The sequence below is a fragment of the Dermacentor albipictus genome, chromosome 8, assembly GCF_038994185.2.
Source record: "Dermacentor albipictus isolate Rhodes 1998 colony chromosome 8, USDA_Dalb.pri_finalv2, whole genome shotgun sequence".
NCBI classification, from domain to species: Eukaryota; Metazoa; Arthropoda; class Arachnida; order Ixodida; family Ixodidae; genus Dermacentor; species Dermacentor albipictus.
The window spans coordinates 67,524,756-67,550,129 of record NC_091828.1 but is presented as its reverse complement, the minus strand read 5'-3'; the positions used below and the strand labels follow the sequence as shown (position 1 = coordinate 67,550,129).

At 47.2% G+C, this 25,374-nt stretch overlaps 2 protein-coding genes and 1 pseudogene across 3 annotated transcripts in view; 1 reads left to right on the top strand and 2 right to left on the bottom strand.

The window, feature by feature from the left end:
• The window catches only part of LOC135914534 (E3 ubiquitin-protein ligase RBBP6-like), a 101,022-nt gene that overhangs the window by 7,834 nt on the left and 67,814 nt on the right, over positions 1–25,374 (top strand). The window contains exon 4 of one of the 2 annotated variants that reach the window (XM_065447443.2): positions 5,466–5,505. In XM_065447443.2, the coding sequence (XP_065303515.1) occupies positions 5,466–5,505 (40 nt within the window). Of the gene's footprint in view, positions 1–5,462; positions 5,506–25,374 lie in introns of both variants that reach the window. The other variant, XM_065447442.2, reaches the window with a different exon arrangement.
• LOC139048806 (piggyBac transposable element-derived protein 4-like) lies at positions 5,620–14,713 on the bottom strand (annotated as a pseudogene).
• On the bottom strand, positions 22,877–24,995 carry LOC135914536 (uncharacterized). Its single transcript, XM_065447444.2, has one exon. The coding sequence runs from the start codon at positions 24,978–24,980 to the stop codon at positions 22,998–23,000; it is 1,983 nt and encodes a 660-aa protein (XP_065303516.1). The 5' UTR covers positions 24,981–24,995; the 3' UTR covers positions 22,877–22,997.

The following is a 25,374-nucleotide window of genomic DNA, read 5'->3' as shown; positions in this document are numbered from 1 at the left end:
TCTCCAACTCGCAAAGTGCAGTGAGAGAGAATACGGCCTAGCAGTGAAGTTGGAGCTCACATGCTCAAATTGCGATTTCGCCGAGCGGCACTTCTCGTCGCCACGAGTGCCCGGGAAATCCAACATCACGCCCTTTGAAGTCAATTTGCGGGCAATGAAGGGAATTCAAAGTATAGGCAAGGGAGCGACTGCCCTAGCAGATTTTTGTGCCACCATGAACCTCTCTCACCGAGGACTTCACCACAAGACTTTCAGGGGGCATATGGACACCATGGTGAAAGCTTGCCAGGCAGTAGCTACTGCTACAGAAGCAGCAAGCGTCAAAGTGGTGAAGGACATGTACAAGAACTTCCTGAATCCACCAGGAAATGTAGATGTCATATTTGATGGCACATGGAAAACACGTGGTCACAATTCAAATATTGCAGTAGGCTGCATCATAGAGCTATACACTGGCCTAGTACTGGACCATGTTGTGCTCTCGAGGTACTGTCGTGGGTGCCAAGGGGCACCTGATCCCAGTGATGATGGGTACGGTGACTGGGCTATGAACCACAAGTGCATGAAAAACATCGACTGCAATGCCGGCCGGATGGAGACTGAAGCAGCTATCATTTTGTTCAACAGGTCTCTGGAAAAAAATGGGTTGCGGTACACAACTATACTTTCTGATGGTGATAGCCGCACCTTTCATGCATTGACCTCAGGAGAAGTGTATGGATATATATCCATTGAAAAGAAAGACTGCTTGAACCATGTCCACAAGCGGATGGGGACGGCTCTTCGCAACTTGGTGGAGAAGAAGAAGGCACAAGGAGAATCTCTTGGCGGAAAGGGCAACCTCACCCAAGATAAGATAAAGAAAATTACAAACTACTATGGGTATGCCTTGCGGAGCCACAGCCACGACGTTGCAGGCATGAAAAAGGCAGTGCATGCCACGCTGTTGCACATGACCTCGACAGATGAAGCCCCAGACCACAGTTGCTGTCCTCAAGGGGTTGATTCGTGGTGTGCCTTCAATCGTGCTTTGGCGAACCAAGTGGAGCCGTCACCACACAAAAACCCTCTGCCAGGCCACGTTCGCACTGCTCTTGAGCCAATCTTTGCAAGGCTGGGCGACGAGGCCCTCTTGGAGCGCTGCAAAGATGGCATGACACAGAACGCCATTGAGTGCCTACACTCTGTCATTTGGAGCCAAAGCTCCAAGAACACGCATGACTCTTTGCTGGCTGTTGAAAGAGCTGTTGCAGAAGCAGTTTCTCGCTTCAACCAAGGAATGGCAGCAACCAGCAGAGCTGTTGCAGCACAGCTTGGTTACAGTCCTGGGAGCTGCCTCATTTGTAGGAGCCTTGAGAAAGATAAGCAGAGGCTGTGCAGGTCTGATAAAAGTCACACCAACGCTGAAAAGGTGAAGAAGAGGATGGCCAAGAAACACAAGCCTGACAGAACCCAGGACTACTGCCCAGGACTTTTGTGAATGTGTGGCAGATTCATAGAAAATAGCAGGTGACTTTTTGAGCTTTTTTTTTGTCAAAGGCCAACGCAATACAGAAGTTTTCACAATCTTTACATGAACAGATTTCTGTGAGTTTGGTGTTATTGTGTTCAGTAATGACTGGGCTGCATGCTAAAGCATTAAATTTTTCCATGTGATAGGTAAACAAAAGTGGCAGAGTAAGCAAAACTTTGAATGCAATTTTCTCAGCTTTGCTTTTTCGATCAAATGCCTTTGCCTTACGGAACTTTTCATAATGTTTGCATCAACTGATTTTATTGAATTAGGTATCATTTTTTTCAGTGAAACCTCAGCTGCATCCTAAAGCTTTCCATTTTTCATTAAACCAAATAGACTAGCAATTAGGTCAGGTGTAAGCTAATTACTCCTGCATTGTTTTTTTCTTCCTACTTTGATATTCATTCATGACCTATATGATGACTTTTAAAAAATTTCTTTAGCTTTAGGATGTGCAGTAGGTCCTTGGAAATGACAGCTATTCTTTAAAACTAGTTTTTTTAATTAAGAAATTACCATAATGGCCCGTAACAAAAGACCTATGTGGGATAAGTTATTTTGCGATATCTTCATTTCTAAATGGGATATATCAAATCTGAATATATATTTGGAATCAGCATTGAAAGATATATCTGCATGCGAATTTTCAGGAAGATACGTTAAGAAATAAAAAAAAAGTTTTCAAGACCCTCATCCCCCCTTAAAGCAGTGGATGGAATGCTGAATCTAAATTTCAATGCTTCTCTGGCTATGGTGAAAGCAACACATGCCTGTATGTCCTTAGTTCTGTGGGCGCTTATGTATGTTTGTATGAACATACAACTTCCTTCTCTTCCCTCTGAAGGCATGCCATAGCCATTTCTTTCGCTTTAGGGGTTTTGAGAAATACAGTAAAATCTCGTTCATATGTTTATTCAAAAAGAAAACATACGATTTGAAGTCACTAAAAAATTGTATTTGACGTACCCGTAATACAAAGTGTTGTGTGAAAGATTGCAGTAATGTGATGCCGACATGCTCCAATGTGGTCGAGCCCGTGCGGCCTGGTGCCCACTCGGCAAGAATCGTTGCGGCACAAGACGCTGACGAGCGCCCTGAGAAACACATTGCTGTTTTAAGCAGTGGGAAACAAAATTGAGCTGGTGGGCAACATCAGAGTGAAAGGCGATGCTCACATCCTGCCGCCTGCGGTAGGGAACTTTGGCACGTTTGGGTTATTTCCTATTAACCCTTTCAGCGTCGATTTTTTTCGCTATATGCGACCGCCCAGGGTCCATTTTTATTAATTGCAGATTTCAGTTCTTCTTAGGGGACTTCTTTGAAAAAGAATTTACCACAATTTTTCTAGGGCGATGGTAAAGTGAGAAAAAAATATTTTGCGTTGGTATATATGTACTCTTCATTCATGAATAACAACAATAAAAAAGGAAATAAACTTAGAATTAAAAATTTTATGCATACATGTATTTATATACATAGGTGAAGGCCTTGAAAATGAGCACACGAGAATATTTCGCAAGACTCAAATGTTCCTGCTATTACACTAATATCTAATATGTACATCCATAGCGTAATTGAACTGCGTAGGTGCGCGCACTCAAGAAAACTGCGTGGTTGTGTGCCCGTCAAAAAAGCACAACATGTGACAAACTTCCGCTAACTTCACCTTATCGCCAACCAGAGGCACTTAGTTTTCACGGGTGTAGAAAAAAAAAGCAATGGAAACGCATGCATGGCGGCATCCTTCCTATGCGCACCCCTGTGAGCACTAAACAAGAGAGAGGCGGTAGCCCTTTGAGCAATTAGTAACGAGATAGCCATCAGTTTTGTAAGTGCAAGAAGCTGAAACTGCCCGCGAAACAAAACCGGAACCGCCGCCGCCCACACGTGCGCCAATGCACGAGCGGTAGTACATAGACGCGCGGGAGCAAACTAGCTCTAAAACAAACCATGCAACGAAAACAGAGGGAGGTGCACGAAAAAAATTCCCTTTTCCCACATAGTGGCAGCACATGACAGAAAAGAAAAGGTTAGGAAATTGGCGCACTTTTTACACGTACAGACGGCGCCGTATATTTACGTCATCGACCCTTAATTAAGAGCATTGGAAGCAGTATGCTTCCAATGGCACTACATCACACACGCTGTGAAACAGATAAGTGAAGATGCTTATTGCAATGTGTTGGCGGCGATGGCTTTGGATGTCGACATGCAACGACCCACGAAATTTGCTGGTACCTATTAGGAAACAATGCGACATTTTCACACGACACGGCAGGCAAGTACTGTGGGGAACCTGCTGTAAAACATGCATGCCTCGCCCCTCTTCTTGTTTACATGAGATCTAGCAGCCGGAAAAAGTACCATACAATTGCAGCGTGGCGAGGTACTGAAGTTCAGTTGGTGCCAAAAGACAGGGTTTCGCGGAATATAGGAAAATTGAAAGAGAACAAGAGAAGGACACAAAGCCAAACAACACAAGCGCTCAGTAACAGTTGACGCCTCTTGGAAAAATGTGAAATGATGCAACAGTAATTCAAGCTTTGCACTGTGCAAAAGGTACGCACATGTATTTTGAGTGCACAGGGGCACTCAAAACAAGAAATTGGTACCAGTCCTTTATCAGACTTCAGGACCTGGTGAACTCAATATTTTCAGCAGCCTTGCTGCTCCCTTCGTCAAGCTAACGGATGTGTCCGTGAACGTACCGTATTTACACGATTGTAAGTCGACCACTTTTTTTTTTCATTTGAAAAATCTGAAGTGGCGGGGTCGACTTACAATTGAAAGCCCAACATGGCACCGTGAAAAGAGCGAGGCCAACAGGAGCTACAACGTAGCTACAATTTTATGTTTGCTCTGTGGCCCTAACCATAGCTTTTCGTTATCCTGCATGTTTGTTCGCTTTTCGGATGGGTTTTTCAACATTTTTGAGAGTTTTACAGCGCACACAACACTCGTGGGGGGGTGTTGATAGTTGATGGAGGTGCCGCTGTTCCATTCGTGGTGGCACCCTCAGAATGGCGGCGCTTGCGGGGAGTATTGGTAGTTCATGGAAGAGCAGATGGCGCTCGTGGGTTTCTCTTTCCCTGTTGCGCTTACCTTTCTCGGCTCAGTGAGCCGCAAGTTCAATGTTTCTGAACGGGTGGTGCGAGAGTGGCGACTGCAGCGAAGTGAAATTTTCACCTGTGACGGCAAGTGAGGAATTGGCCACGTGCCGAAGTCTGGCCACTTTCCGGAGCTGTAGGCTAAGCTTGTGTCGTACATCGCTGAACTGCGTGATCGGTCCCTGCCACTGAAGTGCAACATGGTCATGAAACAAGTCCGGATCTTCGCCTTTTAAGGACATGCTCCACCGTGAGTACGAGTGACTGGCAGCAGAAGACCTGAACATACGCCAACCGTACCTGTCAAAAAAGCCTACCTGACGGCTGCGTGTGCTTGGGTGCATTCGGTGTGGCCTGCTGTTCCACAATATGTCCTGGTGCGGTTGTTTGGCAAATGTGAAATTTCGCTGGACCACGACACGCTGTGGGACCGTAGCAAGGATGGCGATGGCAGCACTAGTGAAGACGAGTAGTCCAGTGACCATGTCACCTACTAATAAATTTTCTTTATCAAATGCGCCCTCGGGTATGCTCTTTTTTTATTTTCCCTGTCACACGATATGGGGGGTTGACTTACAATCGTGTAAATATGGTATTAATTGGTAAAGAAGTGTAACTGTGGTAGGGTTTTCTTTTTTTTTCCGTTCTTGATTTGGAGTGTTGGCACCGAGAAATACTACAGAACTTGATTGTATCAACGAGGTTCTACTGTATTGAGTTGCGAAGGGCATACCGTTGTTTACGCATGAAGAGTTCATTTTCGCATGCTGATCTGTGCCCTCTCTCTCTTTCCATTCCTCCTCTGTGTGCCTGCTGCCCACCTTGGCGCCACCTGGCAGCAGCAGGGAGCGCAACCGTGATGGCGAGCACTCAGTCCCGGACGTATGTAGCCCACTCTGGGGGAAAAAGTGCACATGCAAAAAACCCTCCTCCTCCTCCTCTACTACTCTTCATCAGATTTGCGCCTTCTCTGCTCCCGTTGTGTCTGTCTTGCATTGATGATGATGTTTAGCCTTCTATCCCGCCGCCACTTTGCACGACAGCGGAAGAGGGAAGAGTGCAGCCGCAGACCTGTCGACGGCGCCCCCTTGTCGTTGCTCAAGGAGCGTGCTTTACTTGTAAAGGTGCCCTGGCCCCTTTTGCTTGGCAGGCCTGCCTCGCATGCTGGAGGCACAGGGCCATGTTTCCGCAGCAGTGTTACCTTATTTTTAAATTTTTTTTTAGTTCTGCGGGTCTTGCTACGTAGATTAGGTAGTTGGGGGGGCATCAGTTCCGAGTTGTGTTTGCCACGGTGCATGCTGAAACAATAATTGGAGGAGCTTGTGTGTTTCATTCTGTCCTTTTTTTTTTTTCCTTTGATGCGTCGGTTGCGCAAAAGTGGGCATTGGTTTGACAACATGTACTGCCGAATTGCTTTTATATTATGAAGGTGTTAGCAGAAAGCTAATTTACTGGCTGTGGTCTGGTTTTGCTGGCTGTGATGCAATCCCTTTTGCTGCTATGCGGTAGAAGAGGTCTAATGATATTTGCAGCTGTACAGAAGCTATTGTGGTTGTCTACAAGACTTTTACTGATAGGATAGGCTTGGCTCATAATGGCTTCATGAAAGAAGTCACTTGCTGTGATGACCTTGATAGACATTGAAGATTGTGCTGCCACCTGACAGGGCAGATGTTGCATGTATTCTCCACGTTACTTGATATGCACTTGAGTGTGTTTGCATAACAGTAGTGCGAGTGCTTATACTCTATGAGGGCAACCTTGTGCTTGTTGATGTTTCGAAGAAATGTGTTTGGAGCATAGAAGTTAACTGCTTGGTATAAGCACTGGCTCTGCTCACTTGCGCCTGAAACAGTAGCTGTTGGCTTTTAGATATGCCACTAAGCCTTTTGCAAGTACCAAAGCTATCGGCTTGGAAAATTTTCAATTTTGGTACTGGAGTGGCCCAACTTTCTATATGCCTTTTGGGCCATCTTGTTCGTGCATAATGTCTATGGACCATAGGTTTCAACGACTGTTACTGGAGACTTGGCTTTAGCATGTGTTGTAATATGCAGCGCCGCTATGAATTTGAGGCGAGATTTTTATGCTTGCTGACTGTTGATACTTAGCGGAGTTTTTGGGTGCCTTGTAGGTTTAGAGGCCCTAAAGATTGCCAGAAACATTGCATCTCAAGACCACTCTTTCGTCATAGAAAGCACTGCCAGGTGGTGAAATCCGCGTTTCTTGCTTTCAGATTATTTGCCCCTTTTTTTTATACTATCTTCAATACATTCACCAAAGACACGTCTACTACGAGTACAGTCGATCCTGGATGTACCGAATTCGAAGGGAATTGCGAAATAGTTTGATATGTCAATAATTCAAAATCCAAAATATGCCTATTGAAAGCTTATCTTAAGGGGGGAAGTGGGTCTTAATTTTTTTTTATTTTATTCTTGGTCCGATATGAATGAAATTTCAGCAATGATCAGTTTTTTACACTGATTTCAAATCTGTAATCAGAATTTTGATATCTGCGCCGGTTCAGGTACAGTTGAAGATACTAAAAAAAATTGAAGGATACTTATGGGGCTTTTTGGCAATTTCGCCTAGCCAAACACAATAAGCAAGTGCTTAGCCTCAATGCCAAAGACCTACTCTAGGAGGTGATGCTATTTTTATTCATTTGAAAGTAAATTATAAGACAAAAAATGAACCAACATTTACTGCAATTAATTTTGTTTAATTTTCTCACATTACCATCTTAACTTGTAAGTTGCAAAATGATGCTAGAGTGACATAAATAGCATCACCCCCTAGATCTTTTCAACACAATTGCAATAATACCAAATTTGTCAGTGTCACTCAAAAAAGACATAGAAAAAAGCCCCCGTAAGGCTGAGTGTGGTGCCCAGAAACATCGAACTGAGAAAAACGCATTTGAAGTTTGAGACAACTATAACTTTTGCTAGAATGCAGCTATAGCAGTGTGAATGGCATCATTGTGTAGCTCTGTTGTTCAAGAGAAAGACCATACTAAATATGTGATGGTACCCTCCAAACTAAATTGCAAAAGCTTGCCATAAAGCCGTGTACTACCCCTAGGGTTGGTATACGAAACTACATCTACCACCTTCATGTGCTTGTTTCAGTGCCCTATACTCTAAAGAACAATTCAAATTGTGTAATAAAGTGGTCTTGCCACAGATAAACAAACTTACACAATGTTTATAGCTAAACCATAGCAGCATATTTATTCAGATGACCTAAAGCTGCTCATTGTTCCAGGATGAAATTGGTCTACAGCAGACCAGGCCTGTATGCAGGGTCACCTGGTGGCTTGTGGCGCTTTGCAAGCCTAGTTTTGGTATCAGTAGCAACCAAGTGCTCCTTTTGAGACTTGAGAAGCCTGCTTTTATCATTCTCAAGGCTGCGGTGCACTAAGCAGGTTCCCGCACTGTAGCCAAGCTTATTGGCAATTTGTGTGTTACTCTTCATTATTCCCTGGTTGAAGCGGCTGATAGCCTCAGCCACTCCCCTTTCAGTGCTACGCATTGAGGCATGTTGGTTCTTTGGGACCTGGTCCCAAATCATGGCGTGCAGGCTTTCATTGGAATTCTGCACGATCCCATCACTGCACTGCTTCAACAGAGCATCATTGCTCAGCCGCCTGAACAGAGGCTCCAATGCCTGGCACACAGTCAGGCAGGCTATTCTTGTGGGGCGGGGGCTCCTCATTCTTAGCTCTGGCCCTATTGAATTTGCACCATAACTCTGGGCCTTCAGGGCAAAGGTCATGTCTCAGTGCCTCATCGTTCAATGACATGTGTTGCAGTGTGTCCTGGACAGCTTTGTGCAGGCTTGGCACATCATTTTTGTGGCTCCGTAAAGCGTAGCCATAATAATTTGTGATCTTCTTGATCCTCTCTTGCGTTAGTCGCCCTTTATCCCCAAGTGGCTCACCTTGGGCTTTCTTTTTGTCCGAAAGGGTGCGCAAGGCAGCTCCCATGTGCTTGTGCACATGGTTGATGCAGTCCTTTTTTTTTTTCAACCTTTATGAAACCATACACAGCATCTTCAGTCAGTGCATGAAAGGTTCGGCTAACCCCATCCGAGAGCATGGTAGTGTAGCGAAGCTTGTGCTTCTTTAACTCTTTCGCTACCAGGGGAAAAAGGGCAGTTTTTACTAGGTAGAAGGAAATATTTTTTGGCGGCTATGCACGAATGCCTTATTTACATTGTTTGGTATCAACATGTAGATAAGGGAATTTACTATTCAATAACATAAATATTGCATATGTATTTATTACACAAATTAATGAAAAAATGTTTATAAAGTAAAAATTTATACAGTCAGCACATCGCTCTGCTGGAAAAAGGTGCAAAACTTTAAAAATATCAGGGGTAAAAAAATGTGAAGATATACGTTTTGTAGCCTTATATGTTCTAAAGAAATAACACAAGTTTCAGAAAGTTTTTCGGAAAACTGTTCTTTCCACAAAAAAAAAATGTTAGCGTGGTTGAGTGGCATGCCATTCACCAAAGCAGTCCCTCGTCGGGATGAAACAGAGATGCACACCGCATGACTCACAAAAAACTGCCGTCTTCATCTCTACTTTGATTTTTTCATAGCAGAGTTTGCAGTTACGGCGCTTTCCTTGCACCTGGGGCTTGTGCTCAGACTTCTTTGGAGGAGGTGGAGGGTGACTAGGTCTGTCGTCCAACCCAAAAATCTGGTTTACCAGCTCAATTCGAAATGAAAGCTGGTCAAAGCCAGCCTTTCTGGAGAGCTCCTCTATCTCGGGGTGATGCTCCCTGTGTTCCTGGAAAATGATGAAACTGTTGACGACAGCAATGTCAATGCAGTGGAAGAACAGTGTCTTCCACCACCTGACACACTTCATCAAGACATTATAGGAAGCAATAAGTTGATCGGATTTGTCAACACCAAGCATGCCCTTATTATAGTCTTCTATCAAAAGCGGCTTCCTGATGGGGAGCTTTGTCCATTGGTCTCCTCTCTTCACTTTTCGCATTGCAGTGACGTGATTGTTGGCAGTGTGTGCTGTGCTTATCATGTTTACAGCGCGCTTGTCTTTCCACTGCAAGTACAGCACATCACGGCACCGCAGCCAGTGAATGTCGCCTCGAGTTGCTTTTTTCTCTCAAGTGGAGTCTTTCAACTGAGAGGGAAATCCACGACGATCTTTGCGCGTTGTTCTGCAGGAGAGAGTCTTCCTTTCAAGGAGATGTTCAAAGAGGGAGGTGGACGTGTAGAAGTTGTCAAGGTAGACAATGTAGCATTGATCCAAATAGGCATCACAAAGGCGGGTTACAACGTCATAAGCCAGTCACTTTGACTGGGTATTTCTCGCTTCCCGGTGTAAACACTGAATTGAACAGTGTAGCCTCTTCTTGAGTCAGCGAGGACCCATAGCTTGTACCCCCACTTGACCCCCTTGTCACGCATATACTGCCGAATTCCCGATCGTCCTTTTTATTTGACCATTCTTTCGTCGACGCACAAATTTCGATATGGCTAGAAAAGCTGACCTTACACGTCGTTCACATGCCGCAGTAAATCTGCGATCCTGTGCAGCTTGCCGTCGCGGACAGGGTCAGTCTTCTCCGGGTCCATGACACTAAGAAAACCAAGAAACGAAAAAAAATCGGCTCCTGGGCATAATCTTTGGAGGAATGAGGCCCGAAAACTATTTCGAGGTATTCCAGTATAGATGGAGGCGAGGCAGTTCCACAATTCCCATGTATATCAGGATTCCAATGCATTGCATTATTTCACCCGGATTGAAATTTCTCCAAGAGCCGTCCTTTTCTGCGTAAGTCTGCGTCTCTAAAATATGCATCCACGCATATTTGTTGGTGTTTTCGCAGTGAGCGTTTATCAGCTCTGCTGTGAAAAATAGTTGGAAGACATCGATGGCCCGTATGAAGTGCCGTGCATTACTCCGGAGCGCGCCGCCAACGTCGACCCCCGGGTTTCTTCTCGGAAAAAACTGCACGCGCTTTACAGCTGCTGGCAGGGAATCGTGTCCGTATGACGTTGAGACCCTGAAAATGCATGATACAGCTGTGAGTACATGCTCCACTGCCCATAACTATATATTAGTAATCGCTATGTGCGCCGCACATAGAACTGACACTCACTCGCTGGATGTTCCGGCTTGATTTGATGCATCCTCGTCATCAGTGCTGAATTCTGATGTGTCCACATCTTCTTCAGGGTCACTACTACTGATTACATCCGCAAAATCAGCTACAGAAGCGCTCGATTGGCGTGAAACACGTCTTTTAGGAGCGTCTGCGTGCGATGACGACGCCATCATCGGCGCGCTCGTCGGACAGTCCGAAACTTCTTGCGGTGCGCGGAGACGAACCAGAAAGCAAAAAACCAACAAAACATAGCGTAAATTGTCGAGTGCTTCCCACTTTCTAACCTAGATGGCGCTAGGTGCTCGCAAGCCGCGCAAGAGCGCGAGAATTTGAACTTGAAATGCGTCGATCAAATTGGTCGATCTGAATAGGCGCGGTAGCGAAAGAGTTAATGAGCGCCGAAACAAACACAGGGCTGCTTCCACTTCCATTTGCCCTGCTTTACATTTCACATTCTTCTGGCACAGTGGAGCATGCTGGGTGAGCCAGGCTGCATGGCCTTCCTCATTTTCTTTTGGCCCATTTGCGCAGCCAAGGCAAAAGTTAGACAGCACAACACGGTCTAATACAAGACCCATGCGCATCTCAATTATGCACCCAACACATATGTGAGAGCTATGTCCACGAGTAAGCCAGGTGCCGTCGTAGACAACGTCGATGTTTCCTGGCGCGCTGCCAAGCTCCACGTACAATTCCTTTACGCGAGCAACACTAGCAGCCTCGCACTCGGTAGCGGTCGCAGTGCAAGCTTCCACCATCATTTTCATGTGACCCTGATAAGTTTTGTGATGCAAGCCACGGTGAGATATATTCATTATGGCGAAAAAGTCGCCGAGGGCTGCTGTTCCTTGCCAATGCTATGTATGGCCTTCATTGCGTGCACGTTGACTTCGAGAGGCATTACCTTGGACTGAGCACCGCCGGATACTCTCGGAGACGAGAAGCGCTCTTTGTGGAAGTCGCAGGTGCTGCAGGAGGGCACGAGCTTTGAAGAGAGCCCATACTCGCTGCCCGACTTCGACAACCATAACTTTCATGCCGCACTCGGGGCAAAGCACAGTCCCAAATAACGCATTCATCACTGCTAAATCCACGATGACAAATTCTGTGCCATTTTCCTTGTAGCTCACCAAGTCGACGTCCAGCAGGTTGAACTTTCGTGCCGTTGCGCACTGCGACGCCAGACGCTCTTTAAGGTTAGCCGCATTTCTCGCGCACTCGGCAGACTCGTCAGCGGAATAGTACGCCGTATCGATGCGGTCTTAGACGCTGCTGGAAGCGCTTGCCGACGACTTCATAACGCTCGATCTGCTACATATCAGCTGAGAACGGGCTGTCAGCGCCGCTTCGGACGCTACAGGTGATGCTGGCAGCGCGCCGTTTTCCGACCGCGTTCCACGCACGCTTTGGTTTTTTTTCATGCGCTTGACGCTTCTTCTTTAGGCGAGCGTCTCTGGCCATCCCGGAATAATATGGAAAAACTGCGTCGGGAAACACGCTCGCACGAAGACACGACGGCAAAAAAGCTCACACGGTAAACACCACAGCGTAAAACGTGAAACAAAATGGGCAAAAAGAAAAGGATGACGCGGCCGTCGCGCCTGCCAATGGGAGGCGCGGAACACCTCGCGCGCACGCTCCAGCCAATCAGCGGCCTGGAAACGCTCTTTGGAAAACCAGCAACGGTGGCTGTTCTGTTTGAGCGACGCCATTTTGAGACGCCGGAAAACACGCACAAAGAAACCAGCTTCAAAACAAGATAATATGGCGGCGATCGGCCGACGGCTTTGCCCGTGGCGCGCGCGGAAAGTTTGAACAAGTTTTGTCCGTTTCGGAGCATTTCGCCGCTCCCTTGGTGTTGTAAGCAGATTTTATCGTATTTGCCGATCGAATTCAGCGTTAATATTTTGAGGGCAGGTGCTCGAAGGTTCAAACAGCCCGAAGATGCGTTTTTCTAAAAATCAATTTTTTGGCCATTTTTCGCCATTCTAAGACTCGCGTCCCCCCTTAACTAACAACTCGCGATACATGTTTACAAAAACGCCTCTTTCAAATCTCGAGCTTCTCTAACAAAACACAAAGCTCATACTTTTACATATTGAAAGAAACTTAAATTGCGAAAATTATCTGATGCTCAAAATAAAACAAAACATGTTTCACTTCTACGGAAGTTGCCTTCGCTTACCGTTTCAAATGTTTACGACTGACTCATACTTTGAGCTGTACTCAAGGGGATTGCGGTTTGAAAGCTATTCTGGCTACCGGGGAACAACAAAAGGGGTGACTCAGTATCAGCTCCCCCAAAACGTTACAGTCCCCTGCCAATTTGCGTCCTGGAGCCCCGCTTTCATCATGACCTCAATTGATCGCGTCGCTACTCCCCACCTGGTCTCGTCTTGCCACATTGCGCTTCTTTGTACTACACGCTGAGCTTCGAAGAGAACGACGGAATGACGAGGAATTTAACCGCCCCGTGCCCTTTGTCCGCGTCCGTGCAGAACATGCTTTGTGGTCCCCCTTTGACCGGTGGCTCGAACGTGTTTGATGCGTCAACATCGTCAGTGACGACCGCACCTTTCTTTTCCTCGCGCCCTGCCCTTTTGGGTCTCGCCGTCTTTGGCGGCGCTACATTAGTCGCCGCATTTCTATCTTTAGGGTGCTTCTTTCTGCGGCATTTTTTCTGTGAATTCTCTTTCATGTCGCTCTCTCATGCCTCGTGCTGGCCGTTACACATTTCGTCGGCCCGGATCGGTCTCTTACCCGCACAGTCTGAGCAATTACAATAGAACCCCGCTGTTACGTTCCTCACTGCTGCGTTTTCCCGGCTGCTACGTCGTTTTCATCCGGTCCCGGCATAGCTTCCATAGGATCCAATGTATTGGGAACCCCGCTTTACGTAGTAGCTGTGAAAACGTTCCTGCATGATGCGTTGCAACCCGAACCCGCCTGGGCTAAAGTAGGCAACGCGCTCCAACCGCCATTGTGGCTTTTGACGAGTTTTGACCAGGCTTAGCTATGGAACTGGCTGCAAGAAGCCGCACGCCAGTACGAGAGGCCGCCACTAGGTGGCCATTCGTGAAAAATGCTCTCGCTATCATCACTGCGATTACGGTCGCCGCCTGGTTTGTTGGACGGGTCGACTCACGGAGGAAGGAAACTCAGGAGAGGCCCTGACGTCACTCTTTGTGAAGCTATAGCTAAAGGGAAGCTGGAAGTTAGCATTGCTCATGGCGTTGCTCCGCCTATCGGGCCAGCTCTCTTCTCTTGTTTACATTTCTTGCGAAACCACGCCACGCTGCGCGCAACCGGGCTGCTCGGATGCGCGCTCCGCAGCAATACTAAACAATCGTTAGCACGTTAGCATGATTACGCAAAAGAGGGCAAAATTTCCCGCGGATATTCCTTCGTCCGTTGCCATTGTCGTGGCGCGGTGACGACGAGGAGCACGAGCCGCATGATGCCGGCGAGTTGCCAAATCCTAGCTTTGGAGAACCCGTCGCAGCTCTGGACCCCCTCGGCAGGTACACCGCACCTCACAGCGACGCTGATAGCAATGCGGCCTTCCAGGCTATTGAGAAACGTGTGGCGATTTCTAGCGAGCGAAAGAAACTGCAAGCCACAATTCTAGACTTTTTAAAGTTCTAAGCGCACTCTGGGGAAATAAATTGTCTATAGTTGAAGCTGCACTTTTTTCATTCATTTTCAGAGCTTTCCTCACTGTTGCGTTTTCCCGGCTGTTACGTTTTTTTTCCTCGGTCCGGTGAAAAACATATGAACGGGGTTTTACTGTAATAACTAAATCACCTCTCTCTTGGCTACCTAGACTGGCGGAGAGCCGCACCGATCCCTGAACAATGCAGTTGTCTTCTATTGAGCTACGGAGCTCGCCATCCTGAGAACTACCCTTAACTGCATCGTCCAGCTGGCGCTTCACTTCGGCACGCAGATCTAACTCGACATGGGTGCTCGCGTCTGTCAAGTCCGTAGTATTCTGTACCTCGCTAATGACCTCGCTACCATGAGATGCGACGCACACGCGCAGTAACTGTGCCAATTTGTTCGCAGCTTGCCTAGCTGTCTCTACAGTCCTCTGTTGGCACAGCGCCTCGTCGCTCTCACTCTGGCCTTTAAGGGGGAAGTGGGGATCGGAACTAACTTTCTTGTTTCTTGACAGAAAGGGCTGAAATTTGGCACACACACTGCATATTGCTAAAAAGAGACAAATCTAAAATTTCATAAAAATATCTTCATTAGTTTTTGTTTTATAAGAATTTATAAGTTCCTTGCTTGTGGAAAGCCTGGCACAGTAACGAAACATGATAGGAAGCTGGGAATACTTTGCATGTTTGCCCAAATGTCTAATCTACATCAAGACAGTGTTCGATTTTTTTTTTTTGGTGCACTAATAATTTTTTGTTCAACATAACACGCACCTGACTGTGCTTCACTGCATGGAGCCATGTAGTTATTGTGAATATAATTAAATAACGGAAAGATAAAGAAACATATTAAGACTGTCTTTAAATACAGCACAGCTTATGGATCACAGCAAAACAAACTGGACCAAAATCGGTCCAGCCATTGTTTTGCTATGCTTTCCACGAGCGAGGTCATTGACAAAAAAACGCAACAGAGAAAACTGGCTGCAAAGTTTTGAAAGCACTGCAAATTTATTAAAAAGCACCAGGGCTGTAATATTTTGATTCATTGCTGCCAGGCATCTTCTTGCACCTTTGCTTCTTTGTTTGGTGGGCTTTGGATGCCTTCTTCAGGCGTTCCTTATCCTTTTCTTGAGCCCCCTGGACGGCAAGGGCACCAGGATGTACACCCAAGGTAGCACACATTTCTGAGTAAGCTCTTAGGCTCCCTGAATTATATTTCAAAATTGCCTCGTTTACTGCTGTCTCAACCGCAAAACGTGAGGCATGCTCATCTTTTGACAATGTTGACCAAATAACTGAGTGCAAGCTTTCAGCTGCATTCTGGGTCCTTCCACCCTTGCAGCGCTCCAGCAAGTGGACGTCTGAAAGACGTTGATACAAAGGCATCATGGCTTGGGAAACTCTGCTCATAAGCTTGTATTTGTGAGCAGGCTGTGGTTCTTTTTTCGCTTCTGCTGCTCTCTGCTCAGACCAGCTGAGAGTGCCAGGGGGGCACAGCTCATGGTGGGGGTCACTGTCAGTAGATGACACGTGATAATACGTGGCCATGACAGCTTTCTGCATTGCAGCAACATCATTAGTGTTCTTGCTGATAGCCAGGCCATAGTAGTTGGTGAGCTTTTTTATCAACTGTTGTGTGAGCCCACCTTTGCCACCAAGTGATTCCCCTTTCTTGGCCTTGCTCACAATAGAGCGAAGGCCAGTGCCCATTCTTTTTTTTCACATGGTTTATGCAGTCTTCTTTTGTGACTGCTATAAACCCATATGGCTGCTCGTCTCGCAATGCCTGGAAAACACGGCTGTCTCCATCAGAGATGACTACAGTATATCGCAGGTCGTTCTTGACCAATGAACGGCCAAAAAGCTGCAATGCGGCCTCCACTTCCATTCGCACAGAGCCAACTTCAGTGTTTTTTTGACACTGGTGCTGCTGCCTCCACTGAAGGTATGTGGGGTCACTCTCTTCTGGGCCCAGGCTACACCCAAGGCAGAAGTTTGACAGGACAACACTGTCCAGCACAAGCCCTGTATGAAATTCTGTGATGCATCCAACCCCAATGTGGGAACCGTGACCATGCGTGAGCCAAGTGCCATCATATACAACGGTCACATTTTTAGTGAAGCCAACCTCCATCTCGCTGTACACCTTCGTCACAGCAGCTACAGCATCTGTAAAGATGTTGTTGGCAGCCTCCCCTGCAGCAGGCTTGAACAGCCCCTTTAAGTGGCCCTGGAATGTTTTGTGGTGCAAACCACGATGGGACACATTCATTGTGGCCCAGAAATCGTTGTTTATTCACCTTATAGTACAACACCAACAGAGCAACAACAGCAAACTCAAATACAAAACAAAACCACAGCGGCAGAGCGTTCCGCACGTCTGAGGCAAAAGAAAGCGCACTATGTTGGAAGTTCAGCTCACCCATAGTGGATCTGTGCTCGGGCCCTGGGGTGGTCAGTCGCTCACGAAGGCCGAGCACAGCAGGGGGACGGCGTGCGGAGGTCTCGGCGGTTGAATTGAGATGCGGCCAGTCGCACGCTCCTCAGCTGAAAGACAAAGATGCATTGGGGGAATAGCGCTTCTCCCCGAGCGGCGGAGGAGGAGTCTCCCGGTTACAAGAAAGGGAAAGAGAACGGGGGTGAGGGGGTGCCTTGGGCTGCGGCGTTGCGGCCAGCCCTCTCCCCGCTACCCTCCGCAAGCGAGCATATGATAACTGCGTGGCCACTCTGGAGATACGGGGATGCGCGTGCGATCCCACAAGCTAAAATCTGATCCCACCTTGTTACTTGAGCCGTCGCTGCTGCTTGGATCATAAAAATCAGCACTAGAAGTGGCTCAATTGCTTGCAACAGGAGTCAGCAGAGGCGGTGTGAGGGGCTGCATGGACAGGACCCAATTTTCGCAGAACTCGAAACCACTTTTTGTTCAAATTTTACTTGCGGCCGCACCTCTGCACGCGAGCAAAAAACGAAACTAAAAGAGGAGTTCTCAATAAATCTGCCAGATGACATTGTCTGTAGCACAATGGTTATAAATTTTGTTGGAAATTCAAAGTCAACGGCAGTCTATGTCGTACTGAGAGGGCGCCGTGCTGAGAGTTAAGGAGAGGCTACCCCGGAAACCGAACTTTATAAGATATCCGGATGAAAATAAATTTCACGGTGTGTTCACACCACCAAACTAAGAGTAACTGCAAAGTTTCGTGGAACTGTGTTTATTAGTTTCAGAGTTATTGAGGTGGTTCGTGTATATGCCAGAGGAAGAGTATAGTAGGAAGCTGAAATTCACTATGATACCCTGATAGATGATATCCCAGGGGGCTACAAAGTACTCATGAAGTACTTTGTTTATTATTAAGTACAAAGTTTTTATTAGAAAGCTCCTGTGAAGTAGCTTCAAGTGTCCTTGTGGACTCTTTCTTGTTCCACCTTACTTCCATCTTCTCTTGGCGTCATTTGGCACTTTTTCTCGGGTATAGAGCATCTTTTTCAAGAGCTCGCTGGATTGCTAGGTGTCTTGGCTTGAGTCCAAGAGAGACTGATACCACTTCGGTTGCTTTGCAGCAGCCAACATTGTAGTGCAAGGATGAGTGCTGTTCGGTTCAAGGACCAGAGGATAGAGCAGAATGATTCTTGACACATTCTGAGTCTCCGCTCCCACGCAGCAGTGAAGAAGAGACTCCTGTGAAGGTCGTTGGTAGACAGGCAGCATAGCTGCAGCAGTGTAGTCTGGAGAGTTGTGCTTGGGTTGTGGCTCACCCTTTGCCTCTGCTGCTTTATGGTGGCACCATGATTCAGCTCCCTCCGGGCAAAGTTCGTGGTGGGGGTCTTGGTCGGTCTATGTGATGGGGTGATACGTTGCCATCAGTGCACGCTTCGTTGCTGCTACGTCACTAGAGTTGTTACTCAGGGCCCAACCATAGTAGTCCTTAAGGGGGGATGAGGGTCTTGAAAACTTTTTTTTTATTTCTTAACGTATCTTCCTGAAAATTCGCATGCAGATATATCTTTCAATGCTGATTCCAAATATATATTCAGATTTGATATATCTCATTTAGAAATGAAGATATCGCAAAATAACTGATCCCACATAGGTCTTTTGTTACGGGCCATTATGGTAATTTCTTAATTGAAAAAACTAGTTTTAAAGAATAGCTGTCATTTCCAAGGACCTACTGCACATCCTAAAGCTAAAGAAATTTTTAAAAAGTCATCATATAGGTCATGAATGAATATCAAAGTAGGAAGAAAAAAACAATGCAGGAGTAATTAGCTTACACCTGACCTAATTGCTAGTCTATTTGGTTTAATGAAAAATGGAAAGCTTTAGGATGCAGCTGAGGTTTCACTGAAAAAAATGATACCTAATTCAATAAAATCAGTTGATGCAAACATTATGAAAAGTTCCGTAAGGCAAAGGCATTTGATCAAAAAAGCAAAGCTGAGAAAATTGCATTCAAAGTTTTGCTTACTCTGCCACTTTTGTTTACCTATCACATGGAAAAATTTAATGCTTTAGCATGCAGCCCAGTCATTACTGAACACAATAACACCAAACTCACAGAAATCTGTTCATGTAAAGATTGTGAAAACTTCTGTATTGCGTTGGCCTTTGACAAAAAAAAAAGCTCAAAAAGTCACCTGCTATTTTCTATGAATCTGCCACACATTCACAAAAGTCCTGGGCAGTAGTCCTGGGTTCTGTCAGGCTTGTGTTTCTTGGCCATCCTCTTCTTCACCTTTTCAGCGTTGGTGTGACTTTTATCAGACCTGCACAGCCTCTGTTTATCTTTCTCAAGGCTCCTACGAATGAGGCAGCTCCCAGGACTGTAACCAAGCTGTGCTGCAACAGCTCTGCTGGTTGCTGCCATTCCTTGGTTGAAGCGAGAAACTGCTTCTGCAACAGCTCTTTCAACAGCCAGCAAAGAGTCATGCGTGTTCTTGGAGCTTTGGCTCCAAATGACAGAGTGTAGGCACTCAATGGCGTTCTGTGTCATGCCATCTTTGCAGCGCTCCAAGAGGGCCTCGTCGCCCAGCCTTGCAAATATTGGCTCAAGAGCAGTGCGAACGTGGCCTGGCAGAGGGTTTTTGTGTGGTGACGGCTCCACTTGGTTCGCCAAAGCACGATTGAAGGCACACCACGAATCAACCCCTTGAGGACAGCAACTGTGGTCTGGGGCTTCATCTGTCGAGGTCATGTGCAACAGCGTGGCATGCACTGCCTTTTTCATGCCTGCAACGTCGTGGCTGTGGCTCCGCAAGGCATACCTATAGTAGTTTGTAATTTTCTTTATCTTATCTTGGGTGAGGTTGCCCTTTCCGCCAAGAGATTCTCCTTGTACCTTCTTCTTCTCCACCAAGTTGCGAAGAGCCGTCCCCATCCGCTTGTGGACATGGTTCAAGCAGTCTTTCTTTTCAATGGATATATATCCATACACTTCTCCTGAGGTCAATGCATGAAAGGTGCGGCTATCACCATCAGAAAGTATAGTTGTGTACCGCAACCCATTTTTTTCCAGAGACCTGTTGAACAAAATGATAGCTGCTTCAGTCTCCATCCGGCCGGCATTGCAGTCGATGTTTTTCATGCACTTGTGGTTCACAGCCCAGTCACCGTACCCATCATCACTGGGATCAGGTGCCCCTTGGCACCCACGACAGTACCTCGAGAGCACAACATGGTCCAGTACTAGGCCAGTGTATAGCTCTATGATGCAGCCTACTACAATATTTGAATTGTGACCACGTGTCTTCCATGTGCCATCAAATATGACATCTACATTTCCTGGTGGATTCAGGAAGTTCTTGTACATGTCCTTCACCACTTTGACGCTTGCTGCTTCTGTAGCAGTAGCTACTGCCTGGCAAGCTTTCACCATGGTGTCCATATGCCCCCTGAAAGTCTTGTGGTGAAGTCCTCGGTGAGAGAGGTTCATGGTGGCACAAAAATCTGCTAGGGCAGTCGCTCCCTTGCCTATACTTTGAATTCCCTTCATTGCCCGCAAATTGACTTCAAAGGGCGTGATGTTGGATTTCCCGGGCACTCGTGGCGACGAGAAGTGCCGCTCGGCGAAATCGCAATTTGAGCATGTGAGCTCCAACTTCACTGCTAGGCCGTATTCTCTCTCACTGCACTTTGCGAGTTGGAGAGTGGTCATCCCACACTTGCTGCAGCTTGTGGACACAAACATCTTCTTTAGCACTGAGAGATCAACGATGATGTACTCTGTGCCGCGATCGTCATCTTCACTTGCTGTGCCGACGTTCATTAGCTCTAACTTGCGGGAAGTCGCGGACTGCTTCGCCAATGAAGTTTTAAGGTTGTCTGCGTAATTTTCGCGCCCCGCGCACTCCGCCTCCGTGAAAAACACCGTGTCGAAGCGTTGAGCACGCGAGCTCGGTTCAGCCGCGTCCGTCGGCACCGAAGCGGCGTGCGGAAACGCCGAAGTCAACGTTAGGCTTAGGTCAGCCGGCTCAGCCGCTTCCGACGACACGGAATCCGAAGCGACTTGCAGCGTCTCAAAAGTTGGCATTTTCGACGGGCTTAGTCCAGGCGCATCCACCGGCACTGCACAGACTTGCGTTAACGAAGTTGACACTGATCGGCACTGTCCAGCCGCGTCCACAGGCGAAGCTAGCGTCGACGGGGTTTGTTCAGCCGCATCCACCGGCGAAGCTGTTGTTGGCGAGCTCAGTCCTGCCGCATCCACCAAGGGCACAGCAGCTTGCGGCATCACCGAAGCTGTAGTTCTCGACGATGTAGCGCTGTTCTTATTCCATGCGCGTCTCTTTTTGCCGACTGCTTTTCGCGTGCTTGCTTTCAAGCGCGCGTCTCGCACCATCGTGACACGCGGAACAAAGCCACCAGGCACGCAAAAGCAAGAAATTCGTGGTTAAAAGAAGCGACCCAATAGCCAAAATATCTAGAAGAACGATAAAGAAAAAGGCAGAACGAAAAATACTAGGAAACAAAGAGGAGCTCGAAAAATGACGTGCGTGCAGGCGAAAGCAGACGACGTGAAGGAGTCGGACAACGCGGCCGCGGAAGGCGAAGCATACGTCACGGCCAATCAGAGGGCTGCGCCTCGAGGAGGCGCCCGGTTCACCCAATCAGCGGCTGTCTCGCGACGATTTCCCGCTTGAGAACGGGTGCCAATCCCTCCGCTGCACGAGGGTCAACAGCGTGCCGAGGGGCGCCAGAATGGAGAGCGGGAAACCAGCTTTCAAACGAGACCAAGATGGCGCCGATCGGTACGCGTCGCGCGGAGCTACGGCAGCTTGAAAATGAGGCAAATCTTCGCGCTTGGCGTTCAATTTCGGCTCACCGACGTTTATAAATTACCGTTTATTTTATACTTTGAGTAGGAATTGCGCCATAATATTTTGTAGAGGCATAGTTGGGACATTAAAGACTTCAAAAACGCAATTTTTGAAAATTGCCATTTTTGACCATTTTTCGCGATTTCAAGACCCGCGTCCCCCCTTAAGTTAATCAGTGAGGGGTTTTCTCAGCTTCCCCTTCCCACTCGGTGGCTTATCGCTCTTCACAATGTTTCGTAGTCCACTTCCATTCTCTTTCGGACATGATTGAGGCACTCTTCTTTTACAATTGGCTCAAGCCCGTAAACATTCTCTTTTGTGAGGGCAGAGAAAGTGCAGCTGTCCCCATCATATGCAAGGGTAGTGGAATGCAGGTCATGCTTGGATATGGACTGCTTTAAAAGCCAGGCATACCTCCGCTTCCAGATTTTGCATCTGTGTTCTGGCAAATGCTAGCTGTCATATGCTGTATCTCCAGGTTTGGGCTCTTTTTGGCATCCAAGGTAGTGGTTGGAAAGAACTATGGCATCCAAGATGAGACCTGCATGGAAGTCCATTATACCGCATAATGTGGAATATAGGCTGAGGTGGAATATAGGTCGACCCCTTTACCTTAAGGGGAGAGGCTCCTCGAAACAACTTTTTTTTTATTATTTGTACCAGAGACTTCAAAATTCAGCCAACTGAAGAGTTTTTTATGCAGATTTCAAATATGCAATTAGTTTTTGTGTAGCTGCTATAGTTCTCGAGTTATATTATACTGAAGTGCAAATTATAGGGGTCTTTACGGGCACTTTTTTATGAACTAAACTTTCACAAAAGGTATCGTGCTATAGCTTATTTAGCTCTTCCTAGATCACAGAGTACCGATATCTAGTCAAAAAGCGTGTTCAGTTATAGGAAGTGGGAGAAAAAAATTTTGACGCTTCGACCATTGTTTCTTTTAGTTCCCTGAGACATAACTTCGTACTATTGTAATTACTGACGACTGATATTGAAATTTCAAGTAAATATCGGTATTCTACATACCTTCAAGAGTATGTGTGCCAAATTTCATTAGTATACACCAATTATAAGTGTACAAAAGGCTTCCCGGAAGACACGAAAATATCAAAAAATTTGAAAATGAGAAAAACAGGTTTGAAAGTTTCAAAACCTTCTATTCTTCAAAATCCAGTTGTTTTTGCATTAATCTTTGTCACACTCAAGAGCAGCTTCACAGAAAGCACACAAAAGTTTCTAGAATGCTCCTGCACTGTAGCTTGGCCCTTCCCGGCTCCTACGGTTGGTCTCCTCGGTGCGAGCCCTTTTCACTGCGCTACGACGGTGCGCCCTTGCTTCTGCGGTTCGCTTCAAGTTCATTTTCTTTACACGCATGTCATCAGAATGGTCGCTATGTGTGACCAACTCTTCTGGGGGAAGTACTCCAATCTCTTGTAGGACTTCTTCAAAGCCCGCATGGCCTTTATTGTACCACAGCACGGCAATAGCCGTGGCTGTCTCCACAGATGTCCGGGAAGCAAATTTTGTTTTTGGACACAGCAGCCATATCTTGCTGTTGAGTGACTCTGCTGCGTTTTGCGTCTTGCCATGAAGGCACCGAGCCAGGAGCTTCTCATCAGTAAGGCGCTTATATATAGGCATAATTGCCAAGCCCTGAGCTTTTGTCAACAAGGGGGTGTGGCGTGGTGTAGGCTCCCCCAGTGCTTCAGCACGCCTATGTTTGCACCAGGAATCTGGTTCAGCAGGGCAAAATTTGTGGCTGCTGGCCCCATCACTGGAGCAACAATGAAAATATGAGGCCCATATAGCAGTGTACATGCTGCGCACACTGCCCTTGTTATTTGTTATGGCTATTTGGTAGTATGTCTGCAGTTTCTGGATGGCTGCGACCGTTAGCTTTTCACCTCGTGGCAGTGGCGTTGTCATTTTTCGCAGAGCAGTGCCTAGGCGTTTTGCAACGTGGTTGGTGCACTCTTCTTTTTCGATGACAGTGTCACCGTACACCTCAGCCCCACAGACGGCAGTAAAGGCTTTGCTGTCCCCATCACTCAAGAAGCTTGTGAAGCGCAGTGGGGTCTCGTATGACAAAGTCCTCTGCCATGTGCGCACTGCTGCTTCAGGTTCCATTGCATGGGATGAACATTCGGTGTTTTTTTCACATACAGGACGATGAAAGGCTTGCCATACCTCATCATCATCACCCATGTCCTTGTGGATACTGCAAGCAAGACAGTAATTTGAAAGGACTTCAAAGTCCAAGCAAAGACCTGTGTCCAGGGAAACAGCTGTGCCCACTCCGTTGTGGCTTTTATGGCCCCTTTTTTGCCAAGTGCCGTCAAACATGACTGGCACATCGCCGCCGCCAACGGCGTCTTTCGTGACTTTTCGCGCCAGTTCCAAGTTTTGGCTAACAGCTTCCATTGCAGCACCATGGAGCTTCTTAGAAATAGCATGGAATGTCTTGTGATGCAGCGGTTTTGGAAGGCCGATGATCGCACAAAATCGCGAAAGCTGGTCATATCCAACTCCTATAGCACGCGCTGCCAAAACAGCCTTCACGTTTACGGCAAAGCCGTCGCGCGAGCTCCCGCTGTCGTAGCGAGTGTTCACCCCGGGGTCACCGCACGCGCCGGCCGAGACGATCCGCTTCGACGTGTGCGTGAATGAAAGCACAGATTCAGGGCAGTCGGTATTTTCGCAGCGTAGCTCCAGGTGCGACGAAAGTCCTTTGCGCTTCTCAGCTGCTTCTCGGACGGCGAGTTTCCGTTCACAGCAAGTCGGGCATACCGAACCTGTCACCAGTGCCGTCAATGCGCCGATCTCGCACAACACCGTGCTAGCAGCAGGGGCGCCGACCGACCTTGATTCGCTTTTGAAGAATTCCATCTTTTTCTGCGATGCACTCACGAAATCCACAGCAGCGTCGATTTCACCACTGTCGCGGTGACCGGTGTCGGCGGTAGGCCTAACCGACGTCGGAGCGTTGCGGGCGTCGCTTCCGGCTGTCGTTTTTTTAACAGTCTTACGCCGTTTCCCCCGGTACTTGTGCCGAGTTCCATACTTGCGGACGTCGGAACTGCACTTTTTCGGGCTTGTCATCTCAAGAAAACTCGGAGAGGACACGGGAAACTGTGCGGCTAGCGAGAACGCGCTGTGGCGGTGGTTCGGCTTTGCTGCACAAAGGGAGCACCGCCGTCCAATGGCGGGGTCGCGCTGCATGGCGCGCAATTCAAAATGCGCGACAGTCTCGTCTTCTTTCTCGTTTTTCTTTTATTCTCCGTGAACATACGAGACTGACAGCCATTGAACTTTGGAGGAAAGGGTTGACGCTCCACGCCCCAATGATTGCAAATGGCCGCCGGTGAAGCTCGATTGCGTGCGAACGATGCAAACGGCGCGGATTTTCTAAACTTTCGGTGGACTATAGAGTCACCGCCGCTCACTTAGACGCATTTTTTGGTGACTTCTCGTGCGAATTTCGGCTTGATATTTACAGAAATAAAAGTTTATACATCAAAGATGACAATGCAGCTTAAAACAAAAAAGTGATTTTTTTTTTGAAAACCGCGATTTTTCGACCCGCGTCTCCCCTTAAGGAGGTATGGTAGGGTAA